The 17,502-nt window shown below is 71.5% G+C and overlaps 3 protein-coding genes across 7 annotated transcripts; 2 read left to right on the forward strand and 1 right to left on the reverse strand.

Annotated features, from left to right (window-relative positions):
• Positions 1–257: 257 nt before the first annotated feature.
• Positions 258–8,684, forward strand: NOVA2 (NOVA alternative splicing regulator 2). The gene is made up of 4 exons (XM_075134501.1): positions 258–342; positions 2,962–3,105; positions 5,146–5,303; positions 6,386–8,684. Exons 1-4 carry the CDS (start codon positions 258–260, stop codon positions 7,340–7,342), a joined length of 1,344 nt encoding a protein of 447 aa, XP_074990602.1. The 3' UTR covers positions 7,343–8,684.
• Positions 8,685–10,717: 2,033 nt separating this feature from the next.
• Positions 10,718–14,946, forward strand: CCDC61 (coiled-coil domain containing 61). 5 transcript variants are annotated; one of them, XM_075134495.1, is made up of 14 exons: positions 10,718–10,743; positions 12,169–12,320; positions 12,411–12,493; positions 12,594–12,751; positions 12,844–12,996; positions 13,096–13,270; positions 13,379–13,461; positions 13,557–13,669; positions 13,768–13,846; positions 13,985–14,049; positions 14,156–14,234; positions 14,318–14,381; positions 14,505–14,571; positions 14,683–14,945. In XM_075134495.1, the coding sequence occupies exons 2-14, from the start codon at positions 12,173–12,175 to the stop codon at positions 14,778–14,780; spliced, it is 1,365 nt and encodes a 454-aa protein (XP_074990596.1). In that variant the 5' UTR covers positions 10,718–10,743; positions 12,169–12,172; the 3' UTR covers positions 14,781–14,945. The 5 variants fall into 5 exon arrangements, 4 of the variants coding, with proteins under 4 accessions (XP_074990596.1, XP_074990595.1, XP_074990597.1 ...); XM_075134494.1 differs by having other exon boundaries at positions 10,728–10,743; positions 12,154–12,320; XR_012670518.1 differs by lacking the exon at positions 10,718–10,743 and having other exon boundaries at positions 12,057–12,320; positions 12,599–12,751; positions 14,683–14,946.
• Positions 14,947–15,189: 243 nt separating this feature from the next.
• BLOC1S3 (biogenesis of lysosomal organelles complex 1 subunit 3) lies at positions 15,190–17,359 on the reverse strand. The gene is made up of 2 exons (XM_075134536.1): positions 17,261–17,359; positions 15,190–16,342 (listed from the first exon to the last, which is right to left on the reverse strand). The coding sequence occupies exon 2, from the start codon at positions 16,337–16,339 to the stop codon at positions 15,842–15,844; it is 498 nt and encodes a 165-aa protein (XP_074990637.1). The 5' UTR covers positions 16,340–16,342; positions 17,261–17,359; the 3' UTR covers positions 15,190–15,841.
• Between the last annotated feature and the right edge of the window lie 143 nt (positions 17,360–17,502).

Here is a 17,502-nt window from a genome sequence, read left to right on the forward strand (position 1 = left end):
CAGCACCCCACCACTCCCTCAGATCCCTGCTGGATCCGGCCCCGCCCCCTCGGCACAGACTCCGCCCCGGCAAAGCCCCGCCCCCGAGGACCGATGGGGCGGGGCGATCCCTCCCTCCCCCCCGTTGGCCACGCCCCGACTCCCTCGAGCTGCCGGGCGGGGCGGCCCCACCCCCTCTGGCCACGCCCCTTCCCCGCCCCCGCCCCGCCCCGCGGCTGCCGGCGCTCGGGCGGTGCCGGTGCCGGTGCCGGTGCCCCATGGACCCCGGCCCGCCCGACTCCCGCAAGCGGCCGCTCGAGACCCCCTCGGAGGCCTCCAGCACCAAGCGCTCCCACACCGGCGGTGAGGACCCCCCGGGCCCTCCGGGACCCTTCCCGGGACTCCCCGGGGACACCCGGCACTCTCCTCGGGACCCCCCGGGACCCCCCGAAACCCCCCCGGGACCCCGGCACCCTCCTCGGGACACACCGGGACCCCGCCGGGCCCCCCCGGGACCTCCGAGACCACCAGGACCCCCCCCCGTGACCACCGGCATCCCCCCGGGACCACCGGGACCCCCCCCAGGACACCCCCGCTGCCCCCTGGACCATCCCCGGGATCCCCTCAGCATCCCCGGGACCGGTATCAGCCCCCCCGCCCCGGCATCCCCGGTGCCATCCCGGGCCCCCCCCGCATCCCCGGTACCGGCCGCGATGGGGCTGAGGCTGGGGGGCCACCGGGGTGGGGACCAGGAGACACCCCGGGGGGGGGGGACCGGGAGCACCGGGGGTCCCGGCCCCGGGAAGGGCGGGGGGGGGGGGCAGAGCTGGGCCATGGCCCCCCCCGAGGACCCCCCCGGGAGGGGGGGGCTGTCCCACAATGCCCCGGGCGCGGGATGCTGAGGGAAATTCCCATCAGCCTTTGCGCGAAGGGGGGGGGGGGGGGAGTTTCCCACAATGCAGCGCTGCCGCGGGGGGGGGGGGGGATCCCTGGATTTGGGGGGGCCCGAACGCCCGGGTCCCCCCATGGGTGCGGGGGGGGGCTGGGGTCCCCGTGGGGGGGGGTGATGGGGTCTGGGGTGATGGGGGGTGGGGGTGCGGGGTGGGGGTGCGGGGTGGGGGGGTCCCCAGCAGAGGGTGCTGGAGGGGTGGGGGTCTGGGGGTGCTGGGTCTGGGGGTGCGGGGGGTGGGGGGATGGGGGGTGCTGGGTTTGGGGGTGCTGGGTCTGGGGGTGGCAGGTTTGGGGGTGCAGGGCCCTGTTGGGTGCCAAGGGCTGGGGGGTGCTGGGTCGGGGGGGTGCTGGGGGTGGGAGTTTGTGGGTGCTGCGGTCTGGGGGTTTGGGCGTGTGGGGGTTTGGGGGTGCTGGGTGTGGGGCTTCCAGGTTTGGGGGTGCGGGGGGGGGTGCCGGGGGGTGTGGGGGTGCAGGGGTGCAGGGTGATGAGGGTTTGGGGGTGCAGGGTGCTGGGGGGTGTGGTGGGTGCTGGGTGTGGGGGTGCTGGGTGTGGGGGTGGCAGGTTTGGGGGTGCAGGGCCCTGTTGGGTGCCAGGGGCTGAGGGGGTGCTGGGTGTGGGGTTTTCGGGGTGCAGGGGGTGTGGGGTGCTGGGGGTGGGAGTTTGGGGGTGCGGGGATGGGGGAGTTTGGGGGTGCTGGGTTTGGGGGTGCTGGGCGTGAGGCTTTGGGGGTGCAGGGTATGCGGCTTCCACGTTTGGGGGTGCGGCATTTGTGGGGGTGCTGGGAGGTGTGGGGGTGCCAGGTGGTTTCTGGGTTCGAGGTGTGGAGATTTGGGGGTGCAGGGGTTTGGGAGTGCGGGAGTGCGGGGTGCTGGGGGGTTTTGGGGTTTGGGGGTGCGGGGTGACAGGGGTGTGGGGGTGTGGGGTGCTGGGGGGTTTTGGGGTTTGGGGGTGCGGGGTGACAGGGGTGTGGGGGTGCGGGGTGCTGGAGGGTTTTGGGGTTTGGGGGTGTGGAGTGCTGGGGGATGCAGGGTTTGGGGGTGCGGGGTGACAGGAGTGTGGGGGTGTGGGGTGCTGGGGGGTGTGGGGTTTGGGGGTGCAGGGGTTTGGGGGTGCGGGGTGACAGGGGTGTGAGGGTGCGGGGTGCTGGGGGGTGGGGTTTGGGGGTGCAGGGGTTTGGGGGTGCGGGGTGACAGGGGTGTGAGAGTGTGGGGTGCTGGGGGGGTGGGGTTTGGGGGTGCAGGTGTTTGGGGGTGCTGGGTGCTGGGGGGAGGGGGTTTGGGGGTGCGGGGTGACAGGGGTGTGGGGGTGCTGGGTGCTGGGGGGAGCAGGGTTTGGGGGTGCAGGGGTTTGGGGGTGCTGGGTGCTGGGGGGAGCAGGGTTTGGGGGAGTGGGGTGACAGGGGGGTGGGGGTGCGGGGTGCTGGGGGTGCAGAGGTTTGGGGGAGCGGGGTGTGGGGGTGCGGGGTGACGGGGGTGTGGGGGTGCAGAGGTTTGGGGGAGCGGGGTGTGGGGGTGTGGGGTGACGGGGGTGTGGGGGTGCAGAGGTTTGGGGGAGCGGGGTGTGGGGGTGTGGGGTGACGGGGGTGTGGGGGCGCAGAGGTTTGGGGGAGCGGGGTGTGGGGGTGCGGGGTGACGGGGGTGTGGGGGTGCAGAGGTTTGGGGGAGCGGGGTGTGGGGGTGCGGGGTGACGGGGGTGTGGGGGCGCAGAGGTTTGGGGGAGCGGGGTGTGGGGGTGCGGGGTGACGGGGGTGTGGGGGCGCAGAGGTTTGGGGGAGCGGGGTGTGGGGGTGCGGGGTGACGGGGGTGTGGGGGTGCAGAGGTTTGGGGGAGCGGGGTGTGGGGGTGCGGGGTGACGGGGGTGTGGGGGTGCAGAGGTTTGGGGGAGCGGGGTGTGGGGGTGCGGGGTGACGGGGGTGTGGGGGTGCAGAGGTTTGGGGGAGCGGGGTGTGGGGGTGCGGGGTGACGGGGGTGTGGGGGTGCAGAGGTTTGGGGGAGCGGGGTGTGGGGGTGCGGGGTGACGGGGCGCCCCAGAGGCGGGCGGGTGCTGCCTGAAGGTGCTGGTGCCCAGCGGGGCGGCCGGGGCGCTGCTGGGCCGGGGGGGCCGCACCCTCCTGCAGCTCCAGCGGGAGACGGGGGCCAGCGTCCGCCTCTCCAAGGCCAAGGACTTCTACCCCGGTGAGGCTATAGGGGGGCTATAGGGGCTATAGGGGGGCTATAGGGGCTGCGGGGCTATAGGGGGGCTATAGGGGCTGGGGAGCTGTAGGGGTGACTGGTATGGGGGCTATAGGGGTGGGGGGCTATAGGGGCTGGGGGGCTGTAGGGGTGACTGGTATGGGGGCTATAGGGGCTATAGGGGCGGCTGGTATGGGGGCTATAGGGGCTAGGGGGCGATAGGGGTGACCGGTATGGGGGCTATAGGGGCTATAGGAACAGCTGGTATGGGGGCTAGAGGGGCTGGGGGGCTGTAGGGGTGACTGGTATGGGGGCTATAGGGGCTATAGGGGCGGCTGGTATGGGGGCTATAGGGGCTGGGGGGCTGTAGGGGTGACTGGTATGGGGGCTATAGGGGCTATAGGGATGGCTGCTATGGGGGCTATAGGGGCTGGGGGGCGATAGGGGTGACTGGTATGGGGGCTATAGGGGCTATAGGAACAGCTGGTATGGGGGCTATAGGGGCTATAGGGGTGGCAGGTATGGGGGCTATAGGGGCTGGGGGGCTATAGTGGCGGCGGGTATGGGGCTATAGGGGCTATAGGAGCAGCTGCTAGAGGGCTATAGGGACTATAGGGGCGGTGGGTATGGGGGCTATAGGGGCTATAGGAGCAGCTGCTAGGGGTCTATAGGGACTATAGGGGCGGTAGCTATGGGGGCTGTAGGGGCTATAGGAGCAGCTGCTAGGAGGGCTATGGGGGCAGTGGGTATAGGGGCTATAGGGGTGGCTGCTCTGGGGGGCTATAGGGGGCTATAGGAGCGGCTGGTATGGCAGCTGCTTGGGGAGCTATAGGGGCTATGGGGGCTATAGAGGCTGGGGGCTATAGGGACTGGGGGTATGGGGACTATAGGAGTGGCGGGTACAGGGGCTATAGGGGCTGTGTATATGAGGGCTATAGGGGCTGGGGGCTGGGAATATGAGGATATAGGGGCCGTAGGTATGGGGGCTATAGGAGCTGGGGGTATATAGGGGCTATAAGGGCTGGGAGTATGGGGGTATAGGGGCTGTGGGTATGGGGGCTATAGGGGCTGCAGGTACGGGGGCCATAGGGGTGGTGGGTGGCTAGAGGGATATGGGGGCTATAGGGGGCTGGGGGGGCTATGAGGGCCTATGGAGGCATGGGGGGCTATAGGGGTATGGGGTTATAGAGGGGGTTAGGGGCCTTGTGGGCTATGGGGTCTATAGGGGGAGGGGGGATCTGGAGGGTATAGGGGAATACAGGGGGAAGAGGGCTATGGGGCACTATGGGGTTTGTGAGGAGCTATAGGGGTATGGGGATGTATGGGGGCTAGAGGGGCCGGGGGGGCTGACAGTGGGGGCTGGGGGGGATGGGAGGCTCTGAGACCTATGGAGGCTCTGGGGATCTATAGGGGCCTATGGGGGCTATAGGGGCCTAGGGGGGCTATAAGGGCTGGAGAAGGAGGGAGGGCCTGGGTGGCGGCAGGGCCCCGCCCATGGGAGGAGAAGGGGGGGCGAGGATGGCCCCGCCCTCATGTGATGGCCCCACCCTCGTTGCCGGGGTTGTTGCCACGGCAACAGAGTTGGTACCTGAGTGATGGAGCCGTTGCCATGGTGCTGGGGTGTTGCTGGGGTCGTTGCCATGGCAATGGAGTTGGTACCCGGGTGATGGAGCCATCGCCATGGCGCTGGGGCTGTTGCCGGGGTCGTTGCCATGGTAACGGAGTTGGTACCTGGGCACCGGGGTCGTTGCCGGGGTTGGGGTCATCACCGGGATCGTTGCCATGGCGCCCGGCTTTCCGGGCCTGTCCCTGCCCCCCCTTGCCATGGCGACGGGGGGTTGCCATGGCGACGGGGGCCAAGGGGGGGGGCGGTTGCCATGGTGATGGGAGATGGAGGGGGGAAGTGGGGTGGCTACCGTGGCAACGCTGTTGCTATGGGAACGGGGCGGGGAGGGGGGAAACTGAGGCGCGGGGCGGGGGGCTGCTTCGCACGGGCCCCGCCCCCTCGCTGACCCCGCCCCCCGCTGGCCCCGCCCCCCGCAGGCACGCGGGAGCGCGTGTGCCTGGTGCGGGGCCCCCCCGCCGCGCTCAGCGCCGTCCACAGCTTCATCGCCCGGAAGCTCCGGGAGGCACCGCCCACCGCCCCGCCCCCACCCGCGCCCCGCCCCCACCGCGCCCTCAGCCCCGACCGCGCCAAGCAGGTGGGGGGCGGGGCACTGGGGGGCGGGGCACCGGGGGGCGGGGCAGGGGAGGGACACGCCGGGGGGAGGGGGAGCCCACTCCGGCCCCGCCCCTCCATGGCCCCGCCCCTCCCCGCCCAGGCCCCGCCCCCTCCACCGCCGCTGTCCGTGGTGCTGAACCAGCGCGGCTGCGCCCCACGGGGACCCCCCGGCCCCCCTCCCCGCCCCCCCAGCCCCCCCTGTGGCCCCCCAGCCCTATGGTCCCCATGCTCCCTCCATGGCCCCCCACAGCCCCATGGCCTTATGGCCCCCAGCCCCATTCCGGATCCCCAGGGACCCCCATAGTCCCCGTTCCTGCCCCCCAGCCCCATGGCCCCCAGCCCCGTATGGCCCCATAGTCCTCATCCCATAGCCCCCAGACCCATATGGCCCCATGGCCCTGAGCCCCCCATACCCCCCATCCCCATATGACCTCATAGCCCTCATCCCACAGCCCCCAGCCCCCCATACCCCCCAGCCCCATATGGCCCCATAGTCCCCAGCCCCATATGGCCCCATAATATGGCCCCATAGACCCCAGCCCCATATGGCCCCATAGTCCTCATCCCATAGCCCCCAGCCCCCCATAGCCCCCAGCCCCATATGGCCCCATAATATGGCCCCATAGACCCCAGACCCATATGGCCCCACAGTCCTCATCCCATAGCCCCCAGCCCCATATGGCCCCCCAGCCCCCCATAGCCCCCAGCCCCATATAGCCCTATAGTCCTCAACCCATAGCCCCCAGCCCCATATGGCCCCCCAGCCCCCCATAGCCCCCAGCCCCATATAGTCCTATAGTCCTCAACCCATAGCCCCCAGCCCCATATGGCCCCCCAGCCCCCCATAGCCCCCAGCCCCATATGACCCTATAGTCCTCAACCCATAGCCCCCAGCCCCATATGGCCCCTCAGCCCCCCATAGCCCCCAGCCCCATACGGCCCCATAGCCCCCAACCCCCCCCAGCCCCGGGCTCCCACCTCCACAGCCCTCAGCCCCCCGTGTCCCCCAACCCCCCCACCCCGATCCCCACCCCCACTAACGCCCCTCCCCCCCCCCCCCAGGCCAAGCTGATCGTGCCCAACAGCACGGCGGGGCTCATCATCGGCAAAGGCGGGGCGACGGTGAAGGCCATCATGGAACAATCGGGTGCTTGGGTGCAGCTCAGCCAGAAACCGGAGGGTCTCAACCTCCAGGAACGGGTGGTGACCGTCAGCGGCGAAGCCACCCAACTCCACGCCGCCGTCCACGCCATCGTCGGCAAAATCCAAGAGGATCCTCAGAGCAACAGTTGCCTCAACGTCAGCTACGCCAACGTCACCGGGCCGGTGGCCAACTCCAACCCCACCGGTTCACCCTACGCCAACTCCACGGATGTCTTGACCCCAACCGCCGCGATCTTGGGTGCTCCCGGTGCTTTAGGTGCCTTCACCGCCGCTCCCGGTTTTACCGGCAACGATCTGTTGGCCATCGGCGCCGCCTTGAACACCTTGGCCGGTTACGGCTACAACCCGGCGGTGGGGCTGGGCTTGGGTTCGGCGGCGGTGGCGGCGGCGGTGGCCGGTGCCAACCCGGTGGCGGCCGCCAACATCTTGGCTTCCTACGCGAACGATGCGGTTGCCGGCCCGGCGGCACCTGCCTTTGCCTTGGGTTCATTGGCCACCGCCAATGGTTACTTGACCCCGGCGGCCACCACTGCTACTCCCTTGATGGCCACCGGCTCGTTTTTGACACCCGAGAAGCTGGTTGAGGGTGCCAAGGAGCTGGTGGAGATCGCGGTGCCGGAGAACCTGGTGGGTGCCATCCTGGGCAAGGGGGGGAAGACCTTGGTGGAGTACCAGGAGCTGACGGGCGCCCGGATCCAGATCTCCAAGAAGGGTGACTTCATCCCCGGCACCCGCAACCGTAAAGTCACCATCACGGGTCCCCCGGCTGCCACCCAAGCCGCCCAGTATCTCATCAGTCAACGCGTCACCTATGAGCGGGGTGTGAGGGCCACCAACCCACCCAAAGTGGGCTAGGGCTGGTCACCCTGTGGCTGGGGTGGCCCATGGGCATGAGGGCATCTCCAAAGGTCCTTTGGGTGGTCAACAGCCATGGTGTTGACACCCAGGGTGTCCCATGGTGGCATCTCCAAAGGTTCCTTGGGTGGCCAACAGCCATGGCGTTGACACCCAGGGTGTCCCATGGCCATGGTGGCATCTCTGAAGGTCCCTTAGGTGGCCACAGGTGGTCATCAGCGCCGGCGTTGGCACCCAGGGTGTCCCATGGGCGTGGTGGCATATCTGAAGGTTCCTTGGGTGGCCAACAGCCATGGCATTGGCACCCAGGTATCTCATGGCCATGGTGGCATCTCATGGGCATGGTGGCATCTCCAAAGGTTCCTTGGCTTTGGCACCCAGGGTGTCCCATGGGCGTGGTGGCATCTCGTGGGGGTGTCTTTGGGTGGCCCCCATGGGCACCCACCACCCGGGGTGGCCCTGTCACCCAAGGTGTCCCCCGGCAGCAGTGGCATCGCCCCAGCACCCTTGGGTGGCCCCACAGTGTCACCCAGGGGGTGGCATCGCCCACGTATCTGATGGACCCCGGGGCGGGGGGACACCCAAGGGTGGGTGCAGCACCCCACGACGTGGGGCGTAGGGGGCACCAAATGGGTGTCAGGGACATTGGGGTCCCCCCACCCCATACCCCCCAATATAGGGGTGCCCCCCCATGGGCGCCCCTAACCCCCTCTCCCATATGGGACCCCCACACACCCCAAGGCCCCCCCCTCCATATTTGGGTGCTCCCCAAAAGGGGGGTTGGGGGGTTCGGGGGGGGGGACCCCAAATTCGCCCCCTGCAGCACCCCAAAAGGCGGCTCCTTTAAGGGCAGCCCCGCCCTGGGGGGTGGGGGGAGGGGCGGGTCCATTGGGGGGGGAGGGTCACCCCCGTTTGTGCAAGTGCCAAATTCCCTCGAGCAGCTCTTGGGGGGGTGGGGGGGGACCCCCCATTCTGGGCAGCTTTGGGCCCCGGTTGGGGGGGGAGAACCCCCAAAATTTGGGGGACAGGGGCCCCCAAGAAGGGGGGGAGGCCCGACACCCCCCTCTTTGGGGTGCCCCCCCCATTAGGGCTGGTTTTAGGGGCTCCCCCAAATCAGGGTCTCTTTTGAGGGGAGTCGTTGTCCCCCTCCAATTTGGGGGGGCCTCGGGGGGAGTGGGAACCCCCCATGGGGTAATTCCCCCCCATCACCCCGCGGGGACCCCTGGAGGGTCCCCCCCGCCCCCTCCCTATTTATTGCCCCCCTCCCCCGACTCTGTCGCGATATACGGCTTGTGTGTGTGCTCGTCACGATAAACCCTTCGCTCCCGGGAGCCCCACCCCCCGCGCCTCGGCGTCTCCTTCCGTGTCGCGCCATCTGTCGCGATCCCCTCCCCCTCCCACCTCCGCGATAGCCCCTTCCTCGGGGCACTGTATTGCGATATCCCTCCCCCCCCCCGATAACCCGTTCTCTGGGACATCCCCCCTGTATTGCGATACCCCCCCTCTATCACAATACCCCCCCCATTGCGATATCCCCCCGCTATCGCGATAGACACCCAAGGACTCCCTGTCCCCCTGCCCCCGTGCTGTCCCACATCGGGGTCTCCCCTCCCCTAACACCAGTCATATCGGGGGGGGGGGACACCCGTGGGGACACCGGTGGGGACACCAGGGGTGGCCATGGCACCACCCAAGGGTGCCATTGATGGTCCCCTCGGTGCCACCAAGGGTCCCCATAGTGTCATCGGCGGTCCCCAGGGTGCCACCAAGGATGGGCACAGGGCCACCGGAGAAGCCCATGGTCCCCACGATGCCACCAAGGGTCCCCAGGGTGTCATCAATTGTCCCCACGGTGCCACCAAGGGTGCTCATGGCATCATCAGTGGTCCCCAGGGTGCTATCGAGGGTCCCCAAGGTGCCACCAAGGAAGCTCATGGTGCCATCAGCAAGGACCACGGTCCCCACCGTGCCATTGATGGTCCCTGAGATGCCATCAAGGGTGCTCACGGTGCCATCGACAGTGCCTGTGGTCCCCAGGGTGCCACCGAAGCTGTGGCGCAGGGCCACCGGAGAAGCCTGTGGTCCCCACGATGCCACGAAAGGTCCCCAGGATGTCATCGATGGTCCCCATGGTGCCACCAAGGTTGCTCATGGCATCATCAATGATGCTCAAGGTGCCACCAAGGAAGGCCACGGTGCCATCGAAAGTGCCCACGGTCCCCGGGGTGCCGCCAAAGCCGTGGCAGAGGGCCACTGGAGAAGCCCTTGGTCCCCGCGGTGCCACCAAGGGTCCCCAGGGTGCCATTAATGGTGCCCAAGGTGCCACCAAGGGTGCCCATAATCCCCAGGGTGCCACCGAGGACGGGTACAGGGCCACCCCAGAAGCCCGTGGTCCCCATGGTGCCACCAAGGGTCCCCTCAGTGTCACACAGTGTCATCGACTGTCCCCACGGTGCCACCAAGGATGCCATCGGTGCCATCAGCGAGGACCATGGTCCCCGTGGAGCCATCGAAGGTCCCCAGAGAGCCGCCCCGCCCCGCCCCCAACGTTCCAGGGGGATTCGGGGCCTCAGGGCTGCCCCTCCCCCCCCGTTTCAGGGGGATATTTTGCAATTGGGGGGGATATCCCCAATATTGGGGTGCTCGGGAGGTTTGGGGGGGTCGCGGCGTCCTGTCCCCTCCCCCCCCCGCCAGTCTGTCCCTTATTTATTAAACTGGTTCGAGGTTCAGTTGCTCCCCTGTGTGTCTGTGCCCCTCCCCCCCTTATCTGTGCCCCCCATCCCGGTCTGTGCCCCTCCCCCCGGTCTTTGCCCCGCCCCCAGTCGCGTCCTGCCCCCCCCCAGCCCCCTCCTCATGCCTCAGCCCCAGGGATCCCCCCTGTTCCGTGCCCCGCCCCCCCCCGGGTCTCCCCTTTCCGTGCTCCCCCCGTCCCTCCTGCCCGCCGGCGTGAATGGAGCGGGGCGTTGCAGTTATCAATGGGAGGGGGCGGGGCCACGCTGTTTTGAATGAAAGGGGGCGGAGCCACACGGTGATCAATGGAGGGGGCGGGGCCTCCCCGGCGCCGAAGTCGAACTGGCGGCTCCTTCCCAGCAGGGGGCGCCACAGGCGCGGGTCGCTCCTCCCCCCCCTCGGGGGGAATGACTGACAGCAGTAGCAACCAATGGCTCCGCGGAGGTGGGAGGCGGGCTCCGCCTGACAACCAATAGCAGCGGGAGGCTGGAGGGCAGCGGAGGCTGCGCGAAGCGGCTAACGGCTGCCTGGTGGGAGGCGGGCCGTGAGGTGACAGGCGGCGGCAGAGAGCCAATGAGACGGCGGGGCAAGGCGTGGCTGGCCAATGGGGCGGGAGCAGGGCTGCGGGAGGGCGGGGCTGCGACTGAGGAGACGGCGGAGCGCGGCGGGCGGTGAGTGACCGGGGCCGGGGCCGGGGCCGGGTCCCTCGAGCTGTCCCCGGGGCCCCGGCCCTCCCCCGGCCCGGTGACCGTCCGAGGGGGCTCTCCGGCCCCCAGCAGCCCCCCCGGCCGGGCTTCCCCCGGTATCTGTCGCCTAAACAGTCCCCCCGGTACCCCCAGAACAGCCCCTGCCCCCCCTGATGCCCCTCAAAACAGCCCCCCCGGCCCTGCGTTCGCCCCTGCTCCCCCAAGCAGCCCCCCCCTAAGCCCTGGGGTCCCCCCTGCTCCCCCAGGCAGCCCCCCCAAAGCCCTGGGGTTCCCCAAGCAGCCCCCCCAAGCCCTGGGGTCCCCCCTGCTCCCCCAGGCAGCCCCCCCAAAGCCCTGGGGTTCCCCAAGCAGCCCCCCCAAACCCTGGGGTCCCCCCTGCTCCCCCAGGCAGCCCCCCCAATCCCTGGGCTCCCTCAAGCAGCCCCCCCAAAGCCCTGGGGTCCCCCATGCTCCCCCAGGCAGCCCCCCCCAAGCCCTGGGATCCCCTCTGCTCCCCCAGGCAGCCCCCCCAAAGCCCTGAGCTCCCCCCTGCTCCCCCAAGCAGCCCCCCCCCAAGCCCTGGGCTCCCGCAAGCAGCCCCCCAAAGCCCTGGGCTCCCCCAGGCAGCCCCCCCAAAGCCCTGGGGTCCCCCATGCTCCCCCAGGCAGCCCCTCCCAAGCCCTGGGCTCCCCCGAGCAGCCCCCCCAAGCCCTGGGGTCCCCCCTGCTCCCCCGAGCAGCCCCCCCAAAGCCCTGAGCTCCCCCCTGCTCCCCCAAGCAGCCCCCCCCCAAGCCCTGGGCTCCCGCAAGCAGCCCCCCAAAGCCCTGGGCTCCCCCAGGCAGCCCCCCCAAAGCCCTGGGGTCCCCCATGCTCCCCCAGGCAGCCCCTCCCAAGCCTTGGGCTCCCCCGAGCAGCCCCCCAAAGCCCTGGGGTCCCCCATGCTCCCCCAGGCAGCCCCTCCCAAGCCCTGGGCTCCCCCGAGCAGCCCCCCAAAGCCCTGGGGTCCCTCCTGCTCCCCCAAGCAGCCCCCTCCCCAAGCCCAGGGCTCCCCCCGTGTCCCGCTCTGCTCCCTCCACCCCTTCAAACTGCCCCCCCCGCCCCCCCCCAGCAGACCCCTGGTCTCCAAATGCCCTGGGGTCCCCTCCAGTTGCCACCCCCCCCCAGTGCTGTGACCTCTCCTCCATCACTGTCCCCCCAAAATCCATTCCCCCCATGCACCCACCACCCCAGAATCCACCCTAATCCCCACCCCCACCCCCCCCGACCTGCTTGGACCTCAGTCCCCTTTCCTGGGGGTGCCCCCCAATCTCCTGGGGGTGCCCCTGATCTCCTAGGGGTGCCCCGCCCATCTCCTAGGGGTGCCCCCCTGGCTCCCAAGGGTGCCCCCTCCTGCAGATCCCCCCCACCCAGCGCCATGGGGGAGCCGCGGTACCTGCAGGCCGACTACGCCTTCCGGCACGGGGGCCACGCCGTCCGGCTGACCCTCTCCCGCTCGGCGCTGGAGGTGGAGGTGGAGGCCCACCTCACCGCCGACCAGTGGAGGGGGGAGTTCGACGCCGCCTGTGAGTCCCGGGGGGGGGCTGGGATGCGGGGGGGGGGAGCTGAGGGGACCCCCCCAAACGCTGACGCCCCCCCCCCCAATCTCCATGCAGTCATCGAGGACCTGACCCACAAAACGGGGAATTTCAAGCAATTTGGCATTTTCTGCAGCATGCTGGAGTCGGCGCTGATGCAGGTGAGGCCGGCGCCGTGCCCTCCCCCTCCCCCCTCCCTCCGCGGTGGCGTTTCGGGGGGTTTCCCACCCAGCCCCCCCCCCCAACTTTTCCCCTCCGCAGAGCAGCGAGTCCGTCAGCCTGGAGCTCCTCACCTACGCCGACCTGGAGACCCTGCGCAACCGGAAAGCGGGGGCCATCGCCCGGCCCCCCGCGTCCGCCGCGTCCCCGCTCAGCGCCAAGCGCTACCTCATCCTCGTCTACTCCGTCGAGTTCGACAGGTGACGGCGGGGACACCGGGTGGGGGGGGACGCGGCGCGGGGGGTCACCGGCTTCACCCCCACCGCGTATCGTGTCCCCCCCCCCCCCCCAGGATCCACTACCCGCTGCCGCTGCCCTACGCCGGAAAGCCGGATCCTGCCGCGCTTCGCCGGCTGGTGCGGGAGCTGAGGGAGGAACTGGCGCAGCTCCGGGCTCGGCGCGGGGAAGATCGCCGAGACGCCGAAATCCGCCGCCTGCGGGACGAGTGAGCGATGCCGGCGTCACCGGTGAAGGGTTCGGGGGGATCCCCGCCTCGCGCTCAGAGCGAGCAGTGACCCCCCTAAACCCCCCCCCCCCCCGCCAGGCTGCAGCGGGCGCTGGAGGAGAAGCGGGCGGCGGAGGCGGCGCTGCGGCGAGAACCGGCTGGCGGGACGGCGGCGGAGGCGACGGCGCTGCGGCGAACGGCGCGGCGTTTGGAGGACGAACTGCTACGGGAGAAAGCCCGGCATCAGCGCGAGCACCGGCAGCTGGCCGCCGAGGTGGGCTGCCGGCGGTTTTCAGGGGGCTACCGTGGTTTTCGGGGGGCTACCGTGGTTTTGGGGGGGGGGGGCTGCCGGCGGCACAGCGAGCCTTTCCCCTTTCGGCAGCTGGCGGAGGCGAAGGCGGCGGAGCGGCGGCTGCAGCTGCGGGTGAAGAGCCTGACGGCCGAGCTGGCCTCCGGCAAGAGGGGGTGAGGCCGGGCTTGGGGGGTGACGAGGGGGACCCCCCGTAAGCGTGGGGTGTCCCCCGGTTCCCCCCCCTCATGGCGCTGGTCCCCCTCGGCAGCCGCCGGCCGCCCGCCGGCACAGCCCCCCGCCCCCAGGAGCGACGCTCGGCGTCCCGGGAGAGCCGCGGTGGCAGCCGGGGCCGCCCCCCGCCGCGGTCCCCGTCACCTGCAGGTGAGGGACACTTGGGGACACACACACACACACGGGGGGGGGGGGGGGACACGGTTCGCCCCCTCCCCACCCCGACACCCTCCTCCCCTCCCCGCCAGGCCCCCGCCCGCCGCGTTTCGACCCCACCGCCTTCGTCAGGGACCGGCAGCGCCGGCAGAAGGAGGTCGAGCTCAAAAAGTAAGCGGTGACACCGGGGGTTGTCACCGTCACCGTCCCCTCCCCCCCCACCCCGTGCTCGGGGGGGCCCCCCCTTCAGCCCCCCGGGGCCCCCCCTTCAGCCCCCCCACCCCTCACCGCCGTCTCCCTTGGGTGCAGCCAGCGGCGCGGGGCGGCTTTCGGCAGCGCCAGCCCGGCGAGGAGCCGCGGGCGCAGCTCCTCGGGTGAGTGGGGAGCGCTGAGGGGTGGGTGGGGGGCACCCGGGGTCGTGGGGGGGGGGGCACCCACTGGGTGCTGGGGCTCCCTCCCTCACCCCATTTCTCCCCGCAGCCGAAAGCTTCTGGAGCCGGCGCTCGGCGGCGAGCTCCGGCAGCGAAGCCGATGAGCGCTCCGAGTCCCTGCCCCCCAGGTAACCACCGGGGTGGGTGGGGGGGCACCCTGAGCCCCCCCCCCAGCACCCCTTAACCCCCACCCCCCCCCACCCTCGGGCAGGGGCAGGAGGGTGACCCGCACCCGGAGACCCCTGAGCGCCTCGTCCTGCAACGGCCCCGGCGCGGTGAGTGGTCACCCAGAAGCCTGGGGTCCCCCCCTGCACCCCCAAAGCGGGGTGACCGCAGTGGGGGGGTCAGGACGCCCCCCCGCCCCCGCTGCCACCCCCACCTCCTCCCTCCACCCCCAGGCCCCTCGCCCGGCCGCCGGCCACAAGCCGCCCGCAGGCAGCGCCACCAGCAAGCGCCCCGGTAAAGGTGAGCCCCCCCCCCCCCGCCACGACACCCCTGTATTTTTGGGGTGCCCCCCCACCCCAATTTAAGCCTTTTTTAACCCATTTTCCCCTGCCCCCCCACCCCCCCACCCAGAGAACTGCTACGAGGAGCCCTCGGCCGAGCTGGCCGAGATCGACGCCCGGCTGCGGGCGCTGCAGGAGTACATGGAGAGCCTGGACACCCGCACGTGACACCCCGGGACCCCCCCCCGGGGACCCCCAGACCCCCCCGGGGACCCCCAGACCCTCCCCTGGGGACACTCCCCCCTCCCCGTGTCCCCCAGGGGTGACAGCAGTGGCGTGGGGCGAGCGCCCCCCCAAATAAAGCCTTGCGTGACCCCCACGGCGTGTCCTGCTTCTTGGGTGGCCCCCACTCGCTGGGGGGGGGACACGGCGGGGGGGGGGGTGGCACCAGGGACATCGCCAGGGGGACAGTGACAGAGCTTGGGGACACGGGGGACATAGGCCACCACAACGAGCCACCACGATATGACAGCCGCGTCACTGCCCTCCCCCCCCCCCATGCCCTGACACCCCAGGGGGGTCCCTGTCACCCCTCCGGTGACGCCGCTGTCCCCACGGCGCTGGCCGAGCTCCCCGCTTGCGGATGTGCCACCGCCAGGGCTTTATTCAGCTCCGTGTCACAGAAAATGGTGGCATTTGGGGACAACGGTGGTCAGAGCCGGCCCTGGGCCGCAGTTCGGTGACGGTGACGCCACCGGTGACAACGTCACCAGAGCGCGGATGTCCTGGGGGGGGGGGGCCCCGGCGGGCGGTCTCTACGCCGGTGCCACCGCGGCTACACCGCTGACGATGTCACCGCGACGCGCAGCTCTTCGGGGACAGCGGGGGGGTGCCGCAGCCGCCACTCGGTGCCGGTGCCACCACCACCGCACCCTCGGGAGGACGCTGCGGCGACGATGCCGGTGATGCCACGAGGCCGCCGGTGACGCCACGAAGCCGCCGGTGACGCCACGAGAATGCCGGTGACGCCACGAGGCCGCCGGTGACGCCGCGAGGATGCCAGTGATGCCACGAGGCCGCCGGTGACGCCACGAGGATGCCGGTGACGCCACGAGGCCGCCGGTGATGCCACGAGGATGCCGGTGACGCCACGAGGATGTCGGTGATGCCACGAGGATGCCGGTGACGCCACGAGGCCACCCGCGGGTGTCAGGCAGGCGGTGGCGGGCGCCGGCCGAGGACGAGCGCGACAATGACGGCGGCCGCGGTGCCGGATCCCGGCGCCGCTCTCAGAGCGCCGGCAGCTGCCCGCGGATGTCGGGCAGGAGGCGGCAGGCGGTGACGATGTCGACGGTGGCGGCCACGGCGCGCAGGTCGCGGCGAGCCAGGCGCAGGCAGTGGGCGGCGGCGGCGGCGGCCGCCTGCGCCCGGCCCAGGGCCCCCCCCAACCCCCCCAGGTGCCGCGCGGCGCTGCCGTAGCTCTGCCGCAGGGCGCTGCCCACCGCCCCCCGCAGCCGCCCCGTCCCCTCCCGCAGCCGCTGCTGTAGCAGCGAGGGGTCCCCCCGGGTGCCCCCCCAAACCGCCGCCGGCTCCTCCGCCGGCACCGGGGGGGTCTTCGGCCTCTCGCCCTCTTCCTCCTCCTCCTCCTCTTCGGTCTCGGAGGCTTCGCCCGGCACCTTCAGCCCGGCCCCGGGGGCCCCCCCGGGGGCCCCCCCCAGCAGCTCCGGCTCTGAGTCGCTCTCGGAGGCTTCGCCCGGCACCACCCTGGGGGGGCGGGGGGCGGCCATGGCCTGGGGGGGCCGGGGGGGTCAGAGGGCCCAGCCTGGGGGGGGGACGCCCCCGGCCCCCCCAGTGACCCCCCCCAGCCCCACAGACTCCCCCAGGCCCCCCCCAAGCCCACAGGGACCCCCCCCCCAGCCCCATGAAGCCCCCAGACTCCCCCACCCAGGGACCCCCAACACCCCCCCAGTGACCCCCCCAGACCCACGGACCCCCCCCCAGCCCCATGCAGACTCAAATCCCCACGTCCAGGGACACCCCCCCCCCAGCCCCACGGTGCCCCCTCCGATCCCCCCACACCCACGGACACACCCCCAGCAACCCCAGCCCGCCCCACCCAGGGACCCCCGCCCCCCCAGCCCCACGGGGACCCCCAGACCCACGCCCACGGGGACCCCCCCAGCGACCCCAACCCCCCCTACCCAGGGCCCCCCCCCAGCCCCCCAGACTCCCCCTGCCCACGGGGACCTCCCCAGCCCCACGGGGACCCCCCTGACCCCACGGACACCCTCAGACCCCCCCACGCCCACGGGGACCCCCCCCCCCCCCCCAGCCCCACGGGGACACCCCCAGCGACCCCAGCCCCCCCCCTCCCAGGACTCCCCCAGCCCTACGGGGACCCCCAGACTCCCCCCACCCAGGGACATTCCCCAGCCCCACGGATACCCCCAGACTCCCCCCACCCAGGGACATTCCCCAGCCCCACGGATACCCCCAGACTCCCCCCACCCAGGGACCCCCCCCCGAGCCCCACGGACACCCCCAGACTCCCCCCACCCGGGGACCCCCCCCCCAGCCCCACGGATACCCCCAGCCCTCCCCACCCAGGGACCCCCCCCGAGCCCCACGGACACCCCCAGACTCCCCCCACCCACGGGGACCCCCCCCCAGCCCCACGGGGACCCCCAGACCCCCCCGGGATCTCCCACCTCCTCCCGGCACCGCCGGAGGTCACATGACGGGCGGCCCGCGCGAGCGCCGCGTCACGTGTCACGCGCGGGCCGCCACCCGGAAGTGCCCTCACAGGGCATGGCGGGCCGGGCGCTGCCAGCGGACGGCGCATGCGCGGGGCGGGGGGCGCGCTGCCCCCTGGCGGCGGGAGGGGGAGCGCTGCGGCGGGTGGCACGGAGGGGACTGGGGGGGGACTGGGAGGGACTGGGGGCACTGGGGG

Source organism: Calonectris borealis, chromosome 32 (assembly GCF_964195595.1).
Source record: "Calonectris borealis chromosome 32, bCalBor7.hap1.2, whole genome shotgun sequence".
In the NCBI taxonomy this organism is placed as follows: Eukaryota; Metazoa; Chordata; class Aves; order Procellariiformes; family Procellariidae; genus Calonectris; species Calonectris borealis.